Source organism: Zootoca vivipara, chromosome 17, assembly GCF_963506605.1.
Source record: "Zootoca vivipara chromosome 17, rZooViv1.1, whole genome shotgun sequence".
Lineage (NCBI taxonomy): Eukaryota > Metazoa > Chordata > Lepidosauria > Squamata > Lacertidae > Zootoca > Zootoca vivipara.
The window spans coordinates 630,036-649,361 of record NC_083292.1 but is presented as its reverse complement, the minus strand read 5'-3'; the positions used below and the strand labels follow the sequence as shown (position 1 = coordinate 649,361).

Genomic DNA, 19,326 nt, shown 5'->3' with positions numbered 1-19,326 from the left:
GGCAAGGCAGTCCCAGGCAGGGGGAATGTGCCAGGCCCTGGCTGCAGTCACTGCTGAGTCATTTCCGACAGGGTGGGGGCGATAAGAGCTCAGGCCTGCTCCCATCCCAGCCCTCAGGCCGCAACCTGAATGGAATCAGCAGACTCCCATTCAGTGCCCTTCCCAAGACATGTGGGCAGGTGGGCAGGGATCACCTGCATGCATTCCTTTGGGTCCTCTGCAGCTGCCCAGCCACAATAGTTCTACTGCGTCTTCCAAGGCATGGCAGGTGCCATGGAGGTGCCACCCCACGCAAGATGCATCCCCGCCCACCGAAAGGAAGGGCCCAGGTTCCCCTTCCACAAGGCTGGGCTCTGCAGGGTTAGTGGGGAAAGCAGGAGGTGGCAGCTTTGGTGCCTCCAGTTGAAGAAGAAGGAGGCAGAGGTGGGCTGGGCTGGAGCTGTCCTGCCACCAGAGTGCTCTGCTCTCACAGGCGCTTTGCAGCCAGGCTGTTGGCAACTTACATAACCGGGCAGGGAGTGGCCCCAGCTGGAATAAACATACTGTTGAGCCGGGCGGCTGCCATGCATGTCTGAACGGGAGGCTTAGCATGTCATGCTCAACACCTCCGTCCTCCCTCTGGAGCAGCCAGCTGCCTTCCTGCTACACCTTCCAGGCCTCTCGGAGGGAAGGAAGGAGAGAGGGAGAACAAGAGGGAACACTCTTCTTCTTTGGCGATCACACGTCCTTCCACAGTGGGGACATTGGTTTCCAGGTGGGAGTTGATCACGGTGTGGATTTGCCAAGCGTGCCTTCCTCTTAGCACGTTTCTCCCTTGCGTCCTGAGATCGAGTTTCTTCAAAGCACATGACACCTTTGACAAAGGCTGTTCTCCAACTGGAGCGCTCGCAGGCCAGTGTTTCCCAGTTGTCAGTGTTTAGACTACATTTTTAAAGATTTGCTTGAGACAGTCTTTAAACCTCTTTTGTTGACCACCAGCATTACGCTTTCCATTTTTAAGTTCGGAATAGAGTAGTTGCTTTGGAAGACGATCATCAGACATCCGCACAACATGACCAGTCCAACGAAGTTGATGTTGAAGAATCATTGCTTCAACACTGGTGACCTTTGCTTCTTCCAGTACACTGATATTAGTTCACCTGGAGGCGGAGAGAGGTGCTGGGGTGGCAGGAGGTGAGGGGTTGTCTTCCCATTTCAATTGCCAGAGGTCAAGTGGAGGGACTTCTGCCCCCCCCCTGCACCAGAGGGCTTTCCACCCATCACCACCTACAAGCTGGCCAAGAAGAGTCACCCTGGGGAAACTAACCCACCAGCTCTCTTCAGTTTGCTCCCTGGAGCTGGACTTGTGCTCTTTTGTGAGATGCCTCCACTTCATGGATCCTTGAAGAAGTGTGCATGCACATGAAAGCTCATACCAAAATAAAAACGTAGTTGGTCTTTAAGGTGCTACTGAAGGAATTTTTTTCTATTTTCCTTGAAAAGTGGTTCTTCTGTGCAACTGGGAAGGCAGGGAGGAAGGGTGGGAAGAAAGAGTTTGTGAGGCATTTTTAGGATGCTGGTGGGGAATCATAGAATCATAGAGTTGGAAGAGACCACAAGGGCCATCCAGTCCAACCCCCTGCCAAGCAGGAAACACCATCAAAGCATTTCTGACAGATGGCTGTCAAGCCTCCCCTTAAAGACCTCCAAAGAAGACATCATCAGACAAGATTGAGCTTTGCATTGAGTACCTTGGCTTGGAGCTGTTGAATGGCTGCTGCAGAAGTCTCCCTCACTCTGCGCCAAGCAGGCCAAGGAAAAGGGCTTTCCCAGGTAGACCCCTCACTCTGCTGCCTCTTGCTGCAAAGGAAGGAGCCCTCCCTCTAGCAGGAAGCGGGAGATCTGTGCGGGAAGGAGCAAGGAGCAGCAGTGGGATGACCAGCCGCAGAAGTTAAAAGGAGGAGGCGGCAGCCAAAAAGAGCAAGAGGCGGGGAGCAGAGCATTCCTGGGGGGCTGCCGCTCCTCCCAGCTGTCTAGAGCCTGCCACCCTGAAATGCATTGCCCCACCTCGCCTCATGGGCGATGACTATATGGCTCTGCTGGCAATGCCCATCTTTCTCTGCCTGCCCATGCCACTCTAGTGCCACCCAAGCTGCAGAGAGCTCTCGAATGGCTGTGCCTGCCCACTTGCCTGCTCACCATTGAAGTGCTCCCTGCAGCTCTCTCCAAACCCTGACCTTGCCCTCCCTAGTCTGAAGCAACACAGCCTTTCCTGGTGACACAATGCCCCTCCAGGTGGCTTCCTGAGCTCAGCTCTAGTCTGGGTCCTGCTGGTTGGCAGCAGGGGCACAGAGAGGACCCAGAACCCCAGCAAGATGCCTGCCCCATGAAGACATGCCTTGAGCAGCTGCCGCAGAGTGCCAGCCTCTCACAGCCAGCGCTGGGTGAACTCAGCCACCCAAGAAGTGCCCATTACGAGGCCACCGTGCAGGGCCTTTGTGTGCTGCCCCAATGGAGGGGAGGGGGCAGTGGAGTCAGCCCTGTTTAGGGAAGCTTTTAATGTTTGACAAACTATTGTATTTTAATATTTTGTTGGAAGCCGCCCAGAGTGGCTGGGGAAACCCAGCCAGATGGGCTGGGTATAAATAATAAATTGTTGTTGTTGTTGTTGTTGTGTTGTTGTTGTTGTTGTTGTTGTTGTCTTTTAGGGTATCCTTCAGTCACTGCAATGAGTCCACAGAGCAAGAACGGCAGGCAGGCTGTGGGGGCACCAAATTTTGGTGTCGTACAGAGCACCCGAAAGTCCACCACTGCTGGAACCCTTTTCAATATGCCCCCTCAGGGCTCTACATACTGTTGTGCACGAGAGGGTTGAGCCCTCCAGGCAGGGGCGTAGCAAGGGGGGCAAAGGGGGCAGGGTGCCCCGGGTTCCACACTGGAAGGGGTGACACTCAGCACACACACACACACCCGCGGCGCCCGGTAAAAAGCCTTGCTCAGCGCAGCGGCAGCTGGAATGCAGCCGCCATGGCGCCGAGCGATACTTTTTCCTGGGCACTGCCACGGCGCTCGACTTGGGAGTCACGGGGGGGCACCCCGCGATGCAGCATCGCACGACGTCTGTGCATGTGCACAGCATCGCAGGGTGCCCCCCCCATGACTCCCAAGCCAAGTGCTGTGGTGGCACCTGGTAAAAAGAAAGCCTCACTCGTCATGGCAGCAGTTGGAAGCCAGCCGCCGCAACGCCGAGCGAGACTTTTTACTAGGTGTCGCAGAACATCTGTGCATGCGCCAAACGCCATAACGCCCCGCCCCGGGTGCCGCTCTGGCTTCCTCCGCCAGTGCCTCCAGGGACGTGGAATTCAGTAGGACAGAGTTGCCTCCACACAGTAGTCAGGCCATTGCCCCACACTGCAAATCCTACACCCACCAGGAAGCAGGCAGGCTGGGCTGCCTTTGTGCTAACTGCGTGGGATTAGCAACACTTACCTTTTGCCCTGCTTATTCCTGGCACAGCTCTCTCTGTCTGAGCCTGCATAGAGCAGGGGGAAGTGTGGGGAACCCCCTGGGGTGGCACACAGCTGAAGGGTGCCTTTCTGATTCATGTCCTGGGCGAAACCCAGCCCGATAAGGTGCTCAGCATCTCTGCTACACATGAACAGTGCAAGTTTCTAGGGTGGGCTGCCAGACACAGAACTTCTCCTCCTCTTGGATGGAACCCTTTCAACCTGGGGTGGAGCTCTTTCACTTCTCGCCAGCCAGGCCACTCGCAGCTAAGCAAAGCCCCTGGAGAAATCAGCGGAGGAGCCTCCCCAGCCAGCCAGGACTCTTGCTGGTGCCTGTGCAGATGTCCTGTCAGGGCACCGTGGAGTGCGGATGCTCCTGATCATTTCTGATCTCCAGCCTAAATTAGGCCTGAGGCAAACATGGCGGTCTGTGAACCCCAGATCTGTCAGCTAGGATTAGAGTCAGCAAAGCAGAAGCTTTGAGCTGTCTGAAGGCAAGGGGAAAATAAGGAATGGTTGGACTAGGTCCTCTGAGTAGGATTTCAGGGGGGCTGCCCAACTCAGGAGAGCCTTCTTGGAGTGGAAGCCCCTGCCCCGCTAGTTGTGGGATCAGGAAGAGGGCTGGCCCCTCTAAAGAGCCAAGAGATGAAACATTGGGGGGGGAACTGTACGAGAAAGGAGCTCTACCAAAATACCTTTATTGGGACCAGAACTGTTGACTGTATCCATGAAGCATTTGGTGTTTGGGGTGAGGAGTGTGGCGGCTGTCTTTGTACATGACACCCATTCATCACTGGGGAGATGAAAGAGACCCACAGAAGCCCCCACCAGGAACAAAATAACTGGCAGGGGACATTCAATGTGGAAGTGCAAAGTGGGATACACCCCATCCGCCACCCCCATTCCAGATAAGTCTAAGGACCCAGCAGAGAAATTGTGGGCAATGGAAATAGGCAAAGGTCATCACCACTAGGAGAAAAGGCACAAGAAGTGAGGGAAGGAGAACATTTGTGATCCATGGACTGGGAAGAATTTACCGTATAAACCACTTAATCAAGGAATCCCTAAGCTGGGCGCACAGAATTTATCACTATACACAAAAAGTCAGTAAAAATGGAAAACAGCTAAACATATCTTGTTTCTTTGCCAATAGAGAGGCTTCCCTAAACAAACACATTTTAATGGGTACCTCAAAGCGTGCCAGGCCTGCAGGGTGCCAGGTCTGAAGAGCACAAAGCTCCTCCTCAGGAGGTTCTTGCAAGAGTGCAAGCCCCATAGATTGAAGCAGTTGAAGGGGCATATGGTGGGGCGGGGCAGGGGGGGCAAGGAAATTCTTCAAGTAAACTGATGGAAGCAAGATAGAAATTTATAAGCATATGAATGGAGAGAAGGAAATTCAGAGGAAAACTATTATCTCTCCTCTGTGTGAGGAACAGCTTGGGGCCACCAGTGAAGATAAGCCTTGACATGGAGCCTCCACCTTCCAAGGCAGTATACCTCAGGGATGGATCTTTTCCTCCTCCCCTGCTCTGCTCAGGAGTGTCTGGCCTTTGCCCAGAGCTCCACGCTGCTTGCCACCAGGCTATGTTCATGGTGTTGCTGTGATACAAAAAGCTTGGGACCCGTTTGTTTGCAGGATTGTGTTACCACTTTCATCTGCAGAACTGGTCCTGTTGCAAGTGCCAGATGATCTCCATTCCACCCCTGGATCAACTGATCTTTGGTGTGACAGCACTTATACTTTGGAACTCCCTGCCTCTTGACATCACTCTTTTCTTTTCAGTGCTTGCTCATGACATTCGGACACATGGATGCTGGTGTGTTTTAATCTCTTTTTAGTTAATATATCCCTTTTAACAAACTCCTAACCATCATGAACTCCCTTCCCTTTTAGTATTGCTGTCCATGGGATCTCACCCAGCATTTCCCTGAGTTTTCTGAAGTCAGCTTTCTTAAAGTCTAGAATTTGAGTCTTAGTATGCTTGGTTGCTCCTTTCCACTGTATAATAAACTCCAGAAGAGCATGGTCACTCCCACCTAATGATCCTGCCACTTCTACCCCACTAACCAGGTCATCGCTATTGGTTAGGATCAGATCTAAAATGGCTGATCCTCTTGTTGCTTCTCCCACTTTCTGGACAATGAAATTGTCTGCAAGGCCAGTGAGGAATCTGTTTGACCTTATGCTCTTGGCTGAGTTTGACATCCAACAAATATCAGGATAGTTGAAATCCACCATTACTACTATCTCACTTCCTTTTGAATGCTTGGTCATCTGTTCCAGGAAGGCTTCATCTGTGTCCTCAGTTTGGCTTGGGGGGGGGTCTATAGTAAACTCCCACAATGAGATCATGGTTATTTTTCTCTCCCTTAATTTTGACCCAGATACTCTCAATATGGCTTTGAAGTTTTAAATCCTGGATCTCTTCACAGGTATACACATCCCTGACGTATAACGCCACTCCTCCTCCTTTCCTGTTTGGTCTATTTCTCTGAAATAGATTGTATCCCTCTATTACTACCTTCCAATCATGAGACTCATCCCACCAGGTTTCAGTGATGCCTATTTTGTCGTATTTAGTTTGCTGTACCAAGAGCTCAAGTTCATCTTGTTTATTTCCCATGCTCTGTGCATTAGTATACAGACATTGAAGACCATTGATCATTCCCCCATGTCTCTTATTTAAGGATTTTTTCCTCCCACGTGCTGTTTGCTCCATTTGGTCCTTGACATTTGGGTAATCATCTACAGCACTTGGTAGACTCCTACCTTCAGAACCACTGTCTCCCTCCCCCACATAAGTCAGTTTAAACCCTCCTGATGAGGTTTTTGAGATTCATGGCAAAAACATTCCTCCCAACCTTTGTGAGGTGCAGCCCATCACTTGCCAGAGGTCCATCTTCAAGAAACTGCAGACCGTGATCTAAGAATCCAACCGTTCCTGTTTGCACCATTCACTTCCCCTATTTTTCCCTCTCCCTGTGCCACGTCGTTCAACTGGGAGGACAGATGAGATGACAATTTATGCATTTAATTGCTTCAACTTCCTGCCCAGAGCCTCATAATCACTTTTGATCTTCTGGAGGCTATGGCTTGCAGTGTCATTGGTTCCCACATGGACCAAAAGGAAGGGGTATTTGTCAGTGGGTTTTATGATTCCTTGCAGCCGTTCTGTTACATCTTGGATCTTGGCCCCAGGGAGACAGCACACCTCTCAAGACGTCTTGTCAGGCCCACAGATCACTGTTTCTGTACCCCTATCCCCTATCACCACTACATGCCTCCTAATAGGCTTGGTCGGGATTCTTCCATGTGGTGTCCCTTCCAAGGTCACCTGCATATTCCTGGAGGACTGACTTTGCTGCTCGTCTTCATATTCCTGATCAACTGTGATGAGGGAGAGATCTTCAAATGGAGTCTCTGCATGTTCTCTGCAGTGATGCTCACATGCCCATGTTTGCTATAACAACAGCAACAGACCCACTGGTTGCAAGGCAGGGAAAGGGCAGTGCAAGGAGCAACACAGTGTCAATTTTAACGCTTTGGCCTGCCTGAAGAAGAGGACTCTGGGCCAGAGAGTGTGTGCAGAGAGACCCCAAGGAGGAAGAGGAGGAGCCTTTGGGGCATCCCTCGCATGAAGGCACTGCAAGCGGCTCTTCCTGAGGACACCTCTTGGCTACAGCCAACTTCATGTGCATTCTCCATATTAATAAATGGGGGACAGGGGCCCATAAATCTCCCAGGTGTCAATTTGCACGGGGCTTGCTCTTTCCCTGGCTATGCACTGGCACCTTTTACAGCCCATTAATTACTTTCCCTAATAAAGTTTGACAAAATGATAACTTGCTCATGAAAAGTGTTGTAATAAATACATTTTCCTTAACTTTAAGCCATTATTGCATGTCTGCCTCATAAACTTTGGTTGCGGTTCAGCACCTTAGTCCCTCTCTTTACATATATATATGTCTCCATCACCGAAGGAGCCAGGAAAGGTGCTTCCATGAGCTCGTCACCACAGGGTGGTGAGTCACATCATGTGGTGAGCTGTGAGGTTCAGAGGAAGCAACATGCCCTCCCTCCCACCCCCCACCCCTGGACCTACAAACCAAGGTCTCCTTTGTGTGATCCCACGGGACCTCCAGGGAGCTCCTCCTATTGGCTAAGTACCCAATGCTTGCCCTGAGTGCCTCAGGGCACATGGGCCTTTCCTCGCTGCTCGTGTGCAGTGGTGCCTTGGCAGGAGAGAGCCACACTCCTGTCCTTCTTCACGCTGACCTACCAGGGCTCTTCTCCTGTAACGTCACCCATGGAAGCCACCCAACCAAAGCTTTGGAAACGGAAGGTGATCCAGGGTTGGGGCAAGTTGCCTCATCTCCTCCTGTTCCAGAGGGGCAGAGAGGCCAAGCCAAGTGGGAGCCCAAAATACCTCCCAGGGTCCTTCTCCCAAGTGTTCTGAATTAGGAGCCATCTGCTCAGGGGACTTATTTATATGGTGACTTTGGCACCGGATCTTGTCCAACTGTTTCACTGCAAGAGCTGAGCTTGAAGCCTCTATAAAGACCTCAGTGTGTGCTTAAGCCGAGGAATTGTGGGAATGTTAAGGAAGGTAGGAGAGGATATATTGTTTCGATATTATTCCTCCTCACTCATGCTAGTGAGTAAACAGCAGAGCACATTCTGTTTGCAAATTATTGGAAGCAACCTGATGATTCGTTTGAATCCTTTAATTAAGGGAACATTTAGGGAACATTCCTCCACCTGGTGCTCTGCACATACCCCAAGCACAGGCAACCCTGTTTCCTCAATGGTGCACCCCAGGCATGCCCCCTTCACAGGCTGGGATATTCTGGTGCCTGGAGCCCCTTATGGCAGGAGCGGGTAGCTCAAATAGAGAAGCCATGCATTGCACACAGGAAGAGGACCCTCTGCCTGTCTGACAACTCCACTCTCCGCTCAATGCTCTCCTCTTAAGCCCCTGAAAGAGAGCCAGTCTCTCCTCCTAATGGGGAACAGGCAAGCTTTCATCCATAGGGCAGATGAGGGATCTCCCACCTCCACTGCCTCAAGAAGGCACCTTGTGAGCACTTGAAAGGCAGGTGATGCTATAAGGCTCCTCATTGGTCGACAGCTTCCCAGGGTGCCCCTCTTCCTATGAGAAGCAAAGCTGCTGGGGGCCATTGATCCTTCTTGTCCTAAAGCAGACTGAGCCAGGGAGAAGGGCATTTTGCCTTGACCAAGCCATGGTCTGAGGGGGAATCTGCCCATCTTCTGCAAGGCTTCACCTAGTCAGCCCTCAGCTGCCAATGGATACTTGTAGGCTGTGCATTTACTGCGGCTCCACCACACCAAACTCAGTGTATGCATGAAGGTAGCCCCCCATCCACACGAATCGTGTACATCAGGGGTGGCCAACTCCCAAGAGACTGCAATCTACTCGCAGAGTTAAAAACTGGCAGTGATATTTAGACCACAAAGACCTCATAACCCGCCTATTTTCAGCAACCAGAAATGTCATAACCAGGCATTGGAGAGACCTGTCAGGAATAAGCATGGACCAATGGTACCAAGGAGTATGGGAAACAGCCTTACTAGAAAAACTAACCAACAAGCTGAAACTGGCACGGGAACAAATAGAAGAGGATGCCTTCATCCCGGTATGGTTCCTCTTTATCACACACACCGCCCAACAAGATAATGACAAAAATTTACCGCCAGCATACAAATCAGTATGGCTAACCTGACCCCAAAAATACCCACCCACCCCACTCACACACGAAAACAAAGACCATCATAGCCAATCACAAATGAACAACCACACCCTTGGCCAACCCCAATCTCTCTCACCATCAAAAGAACACAAGCGAATAAAGGAGTACCAACACAAACAAAGCTGACATCAAGCCCTACATACATTAAGCAAAACAGAAACACCGTCACCTACTCTCACCCCCATCCACCCTCCCATCCCCTATCTACCTCCTTTTCCCTCTTTCTTCTTAATGTCTTAACAAATAAACTTGATTTGCAAAAATGATACATGTTAAAATATGAGAGACACTGCACACACCTTTGTAATTCAAGAAATCTTTAATAAAAAATATTTTTAAAAAAAAACTGGCAGTGATATACCCCCTTTTGGGGTTCAGGTCAAAGTGTTGAGCTTTTTTTAAGAAAGGAGCAAGGCCCATTTTGGGGGGGGTCCGGGTCAAAGTTGTTGAGTTTTTTCAGGGAGGAGGTAAAATGTTGAGCTTTCTTTAGGGGAGCCACAGTTGTTCAGCTTCTTGGGGGGGGGCAATGATCTACCGCAGACGTCCAGTGATGTACCGGTAGATCACTGTCTACCTGTTGGACATGGCTGGTGCACATCCTTGAGAAATGCTGCCATTTGATGAGTTTTCCCTCAAAGCAGCTTCCATCCTGTGGTGAAGCTGCGCTGGGGACATTTGAGGAGGGACCAGCGCATGTGCAAATGACACCTTGACAGAATAAGCATTGGGAGGGGGTGGTTTCAGGCTCAGGAAGAGGAATCAGGGAGTGCACATCGGGCAAATGCATCCCTGTCTATTCTCTGGTGTGTACAGCAGTGTAAAAATGCAAGGTCCAACCACCTATGGGACGACCGGGTCATTTTGCTACCCAAGTTGCAACCCTGGGCCTCCCTTTGCTGCGATTCAGAAGCTGTGACTTGGCTTCGGTGAGCCCCTCAGTTCAAGCCTTTGCCCCTCTTTTGTATTCTCATCAGGCCCACCAAAAGGAGTTTGTTCAAAAAACGCAAGGTTGCATTTTGTAGCTGCTGTCTCCTCCAGACCCAGCTCCCTCCTCCAGCCACAAAAGGTCTCTGCTTGTCCTAGGGTGCTAACAAAACAGGGCTGTGTGTTTGGGTTAGGCAGCAGGGGGTTAATGGAAAAAGCCCCACCAAGAAGGAGGAGGGCCGCAGGGTAGAGCCTTCCAACTCCCTGCAGCCTTGCACTTATTGATGAATGTGGTAATGTGCTGGATTTTATTCAGTGGGGGGGGGGCAGGGGCTAGAGCGCCTCTCTGTCCCCAGAAAATTCTCACAATGCGTGGTTAAACAAAGAGCTCTTCACAAAGAGCAAATTTACACAGCAAAGTTTTCTTGCAGGAAGAATCCCACCGTTATAATGGGGAAAGTGGGGGCGGGGTGGGGGTGCATTCTGCAGAGGATAAAAGGGCATGGAGAGCAGCTGCCCCCCCCCAACCTCAGAGCAGAAGTTTCTGTGTCAGTTAACTCGGCCTATTAAATCCCCACAGGCTCCTCACCAAAAGCACAGCCTCTGGGAATACGGGACTTTTTGTTCAGAAGGTAGAATTCCGTGGCAGGGGTCGTGCACTGGGAAACGGGGGTTGTTTGCAAAAAGGCAGGCAGTGAAATTATCATCCCATCAGCAAACAGGAGGCACAATTACATCAGGGCCCTTAACGGATCCTCAGGAGACCCACATCAGATACACCCCAATATGTACCTGAGCATGCATAAACAACATGGAGGTACCAGCAGCCCAATAGACCAATGGGGGTGTGAAGGCCGCCTGCCTGCCCCCCCCCCCCCCGCTCTGCAGAAGGCAGGCAGTCCCACTCAAAGAAGGAATAGTTGGTAGGGAGGAGGTGTGGATGTAGCCCGGGGGGGGGCAGCTGCTCCCCTACATAAAAAAACTTAACCAACTACCCAATTGCATTGCATATAACTCGGTTCTGCCCACCAACACAAAGCCTGCCCCCTAAAATCCTGGCTATGCCCCTGGGAGGAAGACTAGAAGATGCCCATCCAGAGTTAGCAGCACGTGAAACAGTGGACCAAAGAGACACAGACCAAACCTGCTCTTCACAACCATTAGGGGGAGATTTCCATGGGGCATTTCTTTTTAAAATGTTTAAATCCAGGCCCCCTCACACCAGCAGGCTCACTCACACAGAGACAGAGAGCCTTCTCCTCCGCTGATCCGCGCAGATCCGATGAGTGTCTTTGTTCCTCAAATGATCAGTCTGGTGAGCAGGAACTGATGAGCTGCATGCCCATCAAGCCACTGGACTCCATCCATCCCACTGACATGCCTGCCCGGATTGCCTCCAAAACTGGCTGGGACTTGGAGGGGTGTGAGGAAAATTGTAGACACACTCTGGGCTCATCCACATTTCCATTTGTCCCATTCCTAGAAAGCATCTGAGCAGTTTCCCCCTTGCCATGCCACTGTCCATGGAAAACCTGCTCTCTAGTGCTAAATTGGCACCAACGTCAATCCGCAGAAATCCCACAGGTTTTTCAGGAGGAAAACAAAAGGACGAGCCCTTAGCCCCCAAACTGGGGGGGGGGTAGCTACCCCAAATTTAAACAAGCAGGTAGGTAGCCGTGTTGGTCTGAGTCGAAGCAAAATAAAAAAATTCCTTCAGTAGCACCTTAAAGACCAACTAAGTTTTTATTTTGGTACAAAAGCTCATACCAAAATAAAAACTTAGTTGGTCTTTAAGGTGCTACTGAAGGAATTTTTTTATTTTGCATTTTGGTAGTTACTGCATATTAAAAGGATTTCCACCCTTTATCAAACACACTGTACTAAAGAGGTTCTAGGTCTTCTAATAAAGGCTAAAGAGGCCAAATAGCCCAGACAAAAGGGCCTCTTTTGTTCTTTGGGTAGGGCAAGAGGAGCCCATCCAACTGAATCAGACAGCAGCAAAAGCAACAACATTTTTTAGTTTTTAGTTTCTTTCCTCAGAGGTCCATAAAGCAATGCATAGTGTGGAGAAGGTGGATGGAGATATTTTGGGTTTTTCCATCCCAGTACTAGAAGCTGAGGTCATCGCATGAAGTGTGGAGGGATATTCAAGACTGAGAGGAGGTGGTACGATGGAACCTGCTTGCTTTGTAATGGTGGCCACCAACTTTAGTTGGCTTTTCAAAGGGCAATTAGACAACTTCATGGGCAATAAGGCTCTCCAAGGCTACCTGTTGTGATGGCTGTGCACTACTTCCAGAACGTAAGAAAGGCCTGCTGGATCAGGCCCAAGGGGGCAATAGTGCTTATATCGCTGACAGCATGTGCTTGACCACTGTAGGGAAGTGGAGGCTGGACACGCCTTTAGTCTGATCTAGGAGGGATCTCATGTTCTCAGAATTCAGTCAGGCTCATGAACACCTGGCTCAAAGCATGTAAGTGCTGCTGCAAGAGAAACTATTGGAAACATCTCTACTTTCCTGCTCCCACTCTGCCTCACCACTTTGATCTCAATGGATCCCAATATCTGCAAACACCTGCCCTGCAGATTTTGACTTTATATGGCTCGGCTGCTATGTTAACAGCAATGGCATCGCTATAACTCTTTGAGATCTGCGGAAAGAAAATGTTAAAATCATCAAAATGGCATTCCTTGACTGGCACAGATGTGGGTGGCAGTGAAAGTGAGGGGGATGCCCCATTTAGAGGAGGACAAGCTGAAAACATCTGGTCTCAAACAAGCACATCATGAAAGGGTGTTGACATGTTACAGCTGGGAGGGAGAAGGAAGGAGGGCCTTAAGAAGCAGAGATGAGCTTTGGCCAGACCCACCCAGCCCTTCTGGATAAGCGAGGGCATGTTGCCCTTGCCCGTCTCTTTCAGCAAAGAGAAGAGGACAGAGAAACACCCTCCGTGCAGCACTCCAAAACATTGGAGGAGAGAAGATATACAAAATTTAAGGCAAAAATATCCAATAGTCACCATTAACATCATATTTATTGTTATTTAGTTGCTCAGTAAAACATATACAGATATATACAATATGCATGAATACAGAAGACTGCACTTTACATATTTTAAAAAAGAAAAAATAACACTCACTTTTCATGAGCTTTTGTCACAGTCTTCCAACCAAGCATTGAAAAATGAATTTAAACAAAAAATCCAGAAAGGGGAGGGGGGCGAGAGGAGGGAGGGGAAAGGCTAGATTACGGATTGCCCTCCACATTCATATCTTACATGTGCAATAATGTTTGTCAGGCTGAATTTGCTATGCAGTAAGGATTTGCGAGGGATTGGGGAAGGGATTTCTTTTTAAGGAATTAGATTCAATACAAAGTAATAGCATCATTTTGTCTATAAAAACTGTTTTTAAAGCTGCAGTTGTTTTAGGGGGGGGTGAACACAGACAAAGCAGCAAAGTGGGAGTCCCCTGAAATTTAAATTTAATCTTAGAATCTCTCTGCAGAAATGAGTTGTCCAATGTTTCTGGTTTATTGCAGGTCAGTTTTCACCGGAAGAGAAAGAATTCTGCTGAACAGTTCCGGACTTCCTATTGAAGCGAGGCAAAATCTAAGAATTCAAGGAAAGAGGGTTCTGCAGCGTGCAGAGAATCAGACCAATGTCAGAGCAAATTAACCTGTTACAGGTAGGTAGCCGTGTTGGTCTGACATAGTCGAAACAAAAAATAAAAAAATTCCTTCCAGTAGCACCTTAGAGACCAACTAAGTTTGTCATTGGTATGAGCTTTCGTGTGTATCTGAAGAAGTGTGCATGCACACAAAAGCTCATACCTATGACATACTTAGTTGTTCTCTAAGGTGCTACTGGAAGGAATTTTTTTTTATTTTTTGTTTCAAATTAACCTGATTATGGTTCTGACAGAAGCCCTGCTTTTCAGAAGGAACAGCCAGGCTGGTAAGTGGAACATCCAGCTTTGGAGAGGATTTTCTGGATGTCATGAAAGCAGACTGTCCTCCGTGCCCAAGTGCCAATTAGGGCAAGCCACCTAACAGCCATCTCTCCCCAATACGAGGGCCTACAGTCAGTTTCTTGTGATTTCCAACTTGCATGGGGTGGGGTACCAAACAGGAAACTGTCGGCAGGAGTTTGCTGAGATCCATTTACTTAGCTGCAAAAGTACTTTCTGACAATGAAAAAGATTTCAATTTGGAAACTCCCACCCCCCAATTGCCTGAATGAGAGTTTAATCTACTGGATGATTTTTAAAGTTCCTATTTTGTTATCATCATTAATTTCTTGTTCTTGAATAATTTTCTTATTCTTTAAACACTTAAAATTTCAGTTGTGTTGATTGTTCAAGAAAGCATAATTTTAAAAAGAAAACAAATTAACCTTGTTTAAAATAATCTTTTGAGGTTTGATGGGAATGTCCCCAGGCCAACTGTGCTCCTAGACTGGGACTGCAAGCAGCAGCTCACCTGTGCGGTCTCAAGGGGGGGGGAGCTCCTCCAGCTCTGCTCCCCCAGCCCATTCGCCCAGAGGTGGCAGGTACCAAAGGGTGGAAACCCAAGCCCTTCTGAGTAGCAGATCTCCTGCCCAGGAGGCCTTGCTTCCTTCTCTTCAATGTGCCTGAAGCAAGGAGGGACACCTTCATTCCTGTAAGGCAGTGTTTTGATCTGCCTCCTGCAACAGGGGGGAGGGGGATTCAGTCACAAACCAAATTCAGGTTGTACAACTCAAGTGGGTTTGGCACTCCCACTGCCCTTAAAACCAGACTTTTCAGGAGAAGGAGCGTGATGGCCTAAAACACAAGAGAGCATGGGGTGGTTGCTAGGTGACACCATGTCCATCACCCATCCTGCACACAAGTCAGAACGAACGCTCAGTGAACAGGTCATGTGGAAGGGACCAAAGACTCTCTGGCTGGCCTGGAGTTGCACATTTCACAGGGAGAAAGGAAGAAAATGTAAAATCTAGCTTTACCTACATGAAAATAATTTCACACAAGTTGGAGTAGACATTTAAAATGCTTTCATTTGAATTTCTTGGGTTTAGGAAAGAGGAGGTGGCCTCCTCCAATTAAAGGAAACTAACCAGAAGCTCAGAATAGAAAGTCAGGAAAATGCAGTCAGTGAGGCAAAGGTTGAAAGAACTGCCTTGCCCAGAGCCTAAAAGGGCCTTTCCTTCATCCCAGGACACAGACTTGCTGGCTGGGGACTGCTGCTGCCTAGCTGTAATACATCCTGCCCAAAAGCAGGCAGAGGAGGTGCCTTTCCCCTCCACAACTTTCCGTTCCCATTACCTCAACATTTACACGGCTTTAAAGTATGATATGGGGGGGGGGGGGAGAGACCCCAAGGGCTTGGGAGGAGATCAAGTTGCAGCAACAGCCTGTGCCTGAAAAGCAATGGCCCAGACAGATGGAAGCTAGCAGACTCTTTCTGGGGAAGGCTGAGCTGAAGACCAACAAGTCCTTGACATCTTAGGGCTTCCCTTTGCTGTGAGAATCAAGGCAATGCCAGCCAGTGACCACTCGCCCAGGCAGCTTCAAGTAGCTAAGGCAACAGGCACCCTGCTTTAAAGGTGGCTATGGAATTAAGCCCTTTTGAATCCAAAATGTGTCCAGCCTGCGAATCACGCTCAGCCTGCCTCTTCTGGCCCATGGGAGGGGAGAAGGGGTCTCATGTGGGCATGAGAGAGAGAGAGAGAGAGAGAGAGTGAGAGTGAGAGTGAGAGTGAGAGAGAGAGAGAGAGAGAGAGAGAGAGAGAGAGAGAGAGAGAGCAGGGTGGGAGGCACAGACAGACAGGAGAGTCCTTGAAGTGCATGGAGGGAAGCAGCAGGAACTGGATCACAAAAGGAACTGCAGACTGTGGCAGACACCCACATCACTCAAGTGGCTTTCTAAATCTCATGTGGCCTTACCAACACATTTTGGGCGTTTTCCAAGGGCCTTTCCAAATTCTCTCTCACACACACTTGCCCAAATAAGGTCAGTCCATGTGTTAACTACCCAGCAACTGTTGCCTCAGGCAGTGGACTGGGAGGGGTGGCAAATGGTCCCCCCCATGCCAGTCTGCCCTGCACCTGCCTGTCATCGAGTGCCCCACTAGCAGTGCTCCCACAGGACTTGCTGGTGGCACTGGACCACCCAGGACTTGCTCTGAGCAAGGTCCTTCTGCAGTGACATATTCTAGTGCGGTGGCCCCAGAGAGCGCTTGTGCTACTCTTAAAATTTAAGAGCTATTTTTGGACACTGGAAAACGGCAGAGGCACAGAAAATATTTTGATCCCCTGGCTCCAAATGCCCCAGTCTGCCAAAGACCTTAGGTTCCCCAGGGTTCTTCACCAGAGCAAGACATAGTCAGCCGGGAGGTTCTGCAGAACCTCAGACTACCTGGGCAGAATGTCTTGCGCTGGCCTTGCTCAAACCCTAGAGGCGGAGGGACTGGAAAAAGCCACTCAGTAGTGCCAATGCTACTTAAAAGTGATGGGAGGGCAGCAGACTGCGTGCCATCTCTTTTTAGGGTTCCCTGGGTAAATGGCACAGGGGCACAGGACGCGCTCCTCTGGAACACTCCTCTAAAAGCCAGGGGCTCCATTAGACTCCAGCCAATGGTTGGTTGGCCTGTGCTAAATCTGCCCCAAATGATGAGGGCCCCGTCACTTTGGATCCCAGCAAATGCAGAGAAGTTGGGGGGACTGACCACCAATGAAACTAGCACCTTCCAGCACCACAAGAGAGAGGGGGGCCTGCCCAGCTTTTCAGCTCTGCCACAGGGTCACAGCTTAGCCCTGCCCTAGAAGAGCTTGCAGGATTCAGCAGCCGCTCCTGCCCTCAGCTGCCTCAGCCCGGTTCCACAGGATGACAATAGGTTTTTAAAATAAAATTTAATAAATCCCTGTTTCAATTGCTTTAGCAATGCACGCCTGTAAGGAAGCATACACTTGTCACACAACCAGGAACAACACTGAGCTCAGCCGAGACAAATTCTGCGAGGAAGAAGGAAAGTCACCCTCTGCCTCCTCACAGGCCTTGGGTGAGATGGAAGAATCGGTGCCCTTGGAGGGAAGCTGCCACGGAGACACTTGGCTCTGTCCCCTGCTTGGGCAAATGGCTCTGGCGGCCCCTCTGGCTGCTCCAAGAAGAATGGGGGATGAGACTCTGTGACAGAAAAGCAGACAGGCAGCAGGAACATTCCCCCTCCCCCCCTCCTAGTTTCGCTCTCTAGAAAGAAACAGCACAGGCTGAATCCTGGACTTGGCTTGCAGGAGATGCACAAAAGCTCATCATCCATTCGGTGGCTTTAGGGTGGCAATTTCACTTCAAGGACAGAACAAAGCATGGCGGGGGAATGTGTACAAAGTAAAACCGCCTTGCCTCACCACAGAATACAGAGAGACAAGGAAGGCCTCAGCTAGCAAGGCACACTGAGATCAGTCCTCCTGGGGGTGGGTGGGTGGCAGTAGTAACATACCATGGTGAGAGGTGTTTTTTAAAAAATCATGGTGAGCTTTATTTTAAATTAACCCTTTCCAGTCTCTATGCCGCTAAGCAGGTACCAACCTAGAAAAAGAGTCCAACTCGCAGGAGTGGCCCTTTAAACAAAAAAAGAAAAGAAAAGAGAAAAGAAAAGATCCTCCTCCCCCCCCTTCTTCTTCAAGTCAGGGCAGCCACAAAAGTCCCAAATCTGTTCGAGATGTCCGAGTGCAGGGATCTCCACGTTGGCACTGCAGTCCGTCCCTTCGCTTCGCCCATGTCGTCCGTGCAGTGGACAGAAAGGCACTGCAAATGGCTGCCACTCTGTGCCGCGGCCGAGGTCTTGCTTGAGGGGAGGTCGTGGGCTGCAGAGGGGGGACAGAGAGGTTATGGTTAGCTCAGTGTAGCAGCAGCAACAACAACAACAACAACAACAACAACAGAAATAACTCAATGCACAATGTTCTCAGGCTTCTGATGGCAGCCTCAAGATGTTCTGGGAAGAAGAAGGGAAAGGAATGTGGGAGGAGGAGGAACAGGAGGAGGGGAGACAGTGACATCTGTCAGGAAGAAAGGGTGGAAGGAGAGTGTGGCAGGACTGGGAGGGAGGGAGGGAGTCAAAGGCTCTATGGGAGTTGCTCTGTCGCCCCAAGGTGTGCATCATTTGGTACAGTGCTATAGAAATCAAATAAACCATTTACGCAGCAAGGTTCTACTTAGCCCTTTGTCCCTAAAACTAAAGAAATCTGAATGACTCGCACTGTATCTTTAATCTCTTTATTAAAGGAAGTTACACACTTGACAATAATACGGTACCTATATCTCAAGGCAGCAAACCCTGCAGGTATCACAGTAAAAAGCAAACATTTCACAACCTGGCATTATTATGCAAAAGTCTATGCTAGCAGTGTTGAATTCCGGCACTTTCTGGGTGAGAGAGAAGGAGAAACATGGGTGCCCATCTGCTCCCCACCCAGCCTAATCCACACACACACACACACCCGCCCTGAAAGAAGCCAGAAGACCAAACTCAGACGGTACTGGAAATGAGGAGTGGGCAAATCTGCCAATTTCACTTTCTAACTTTTTCCATTTCTCCAAATTTTCTCATTAGTTTGCTTAAAAAAAGTCCTCATGAAATTTCATCAGTGGATTTCTGCTAATGTTGTATGGAATTTTACCATATGTACATTTTTCCAAAGCCATTTTCACTATAATAAGATGATGATGATGATGATGATGATGATGTTATATTATTTATACCCCGCCCATCTGGCTGGGTTTCCCCAGCCACTCTGGGCGGCTTCTGAATATTAAAAACAGTACAGCATCAAACATTAAAAACTTTTCTAAACAGGGCCACCTTCAGTTGTCTTCTAAAAGTAAAATAGTTGCTTATTGCCTTGACATCTGCTGGGAGGGCGTTCCACAGGGCGGGTGCCACTACCGAGGAGGCCCTCTGCCTGGTTCCCTGAAACTTGGCTTCTCGCAATGAGGGAACCGCCAGAAGGCCCTCGGCACTGGACCTCAGTGTCCGGGCAGAGCGATGGAGGTGGAGATGCTCCTTCAGGAATACAGGACCGAGGCCATTTAGGGCTTTAAAGATCAGTACCAACACTTTGAATTGTGCTCGGAAACGTACTGGGAGCCAGTGTAGATCTCTCAGG

The 19,326-nt window shown here is 49.5% G+C and overlaps 1 protein-coding gene across 1 annotated transcript in view; it reads right to left on the bottom strand.

Annotated features, from left to right (window-relative positions):
* Window positions 1-13,195: 13,195 nt before the first annotated feature.
* Window positions 13,196-19,326, bottom strand: part of MN1 (MN1 proto-oncogene, transcriptional regulator) — a 42,329-nt gene continuing 36,198 nt past the window's right edge. Inside the window, exon 2 of the mRNA XM_060269286.1 lies at window positions 13,196-18,024. Coding sequence (XP_060125269.1) covers window positions 17,840-18,024 — 185 coding nt within the window. The 3' untranslated portion in view covers window positions 13,196-17,839. The remainder of the gene's footprint in view (window positions 18,025-19,326) is intronic.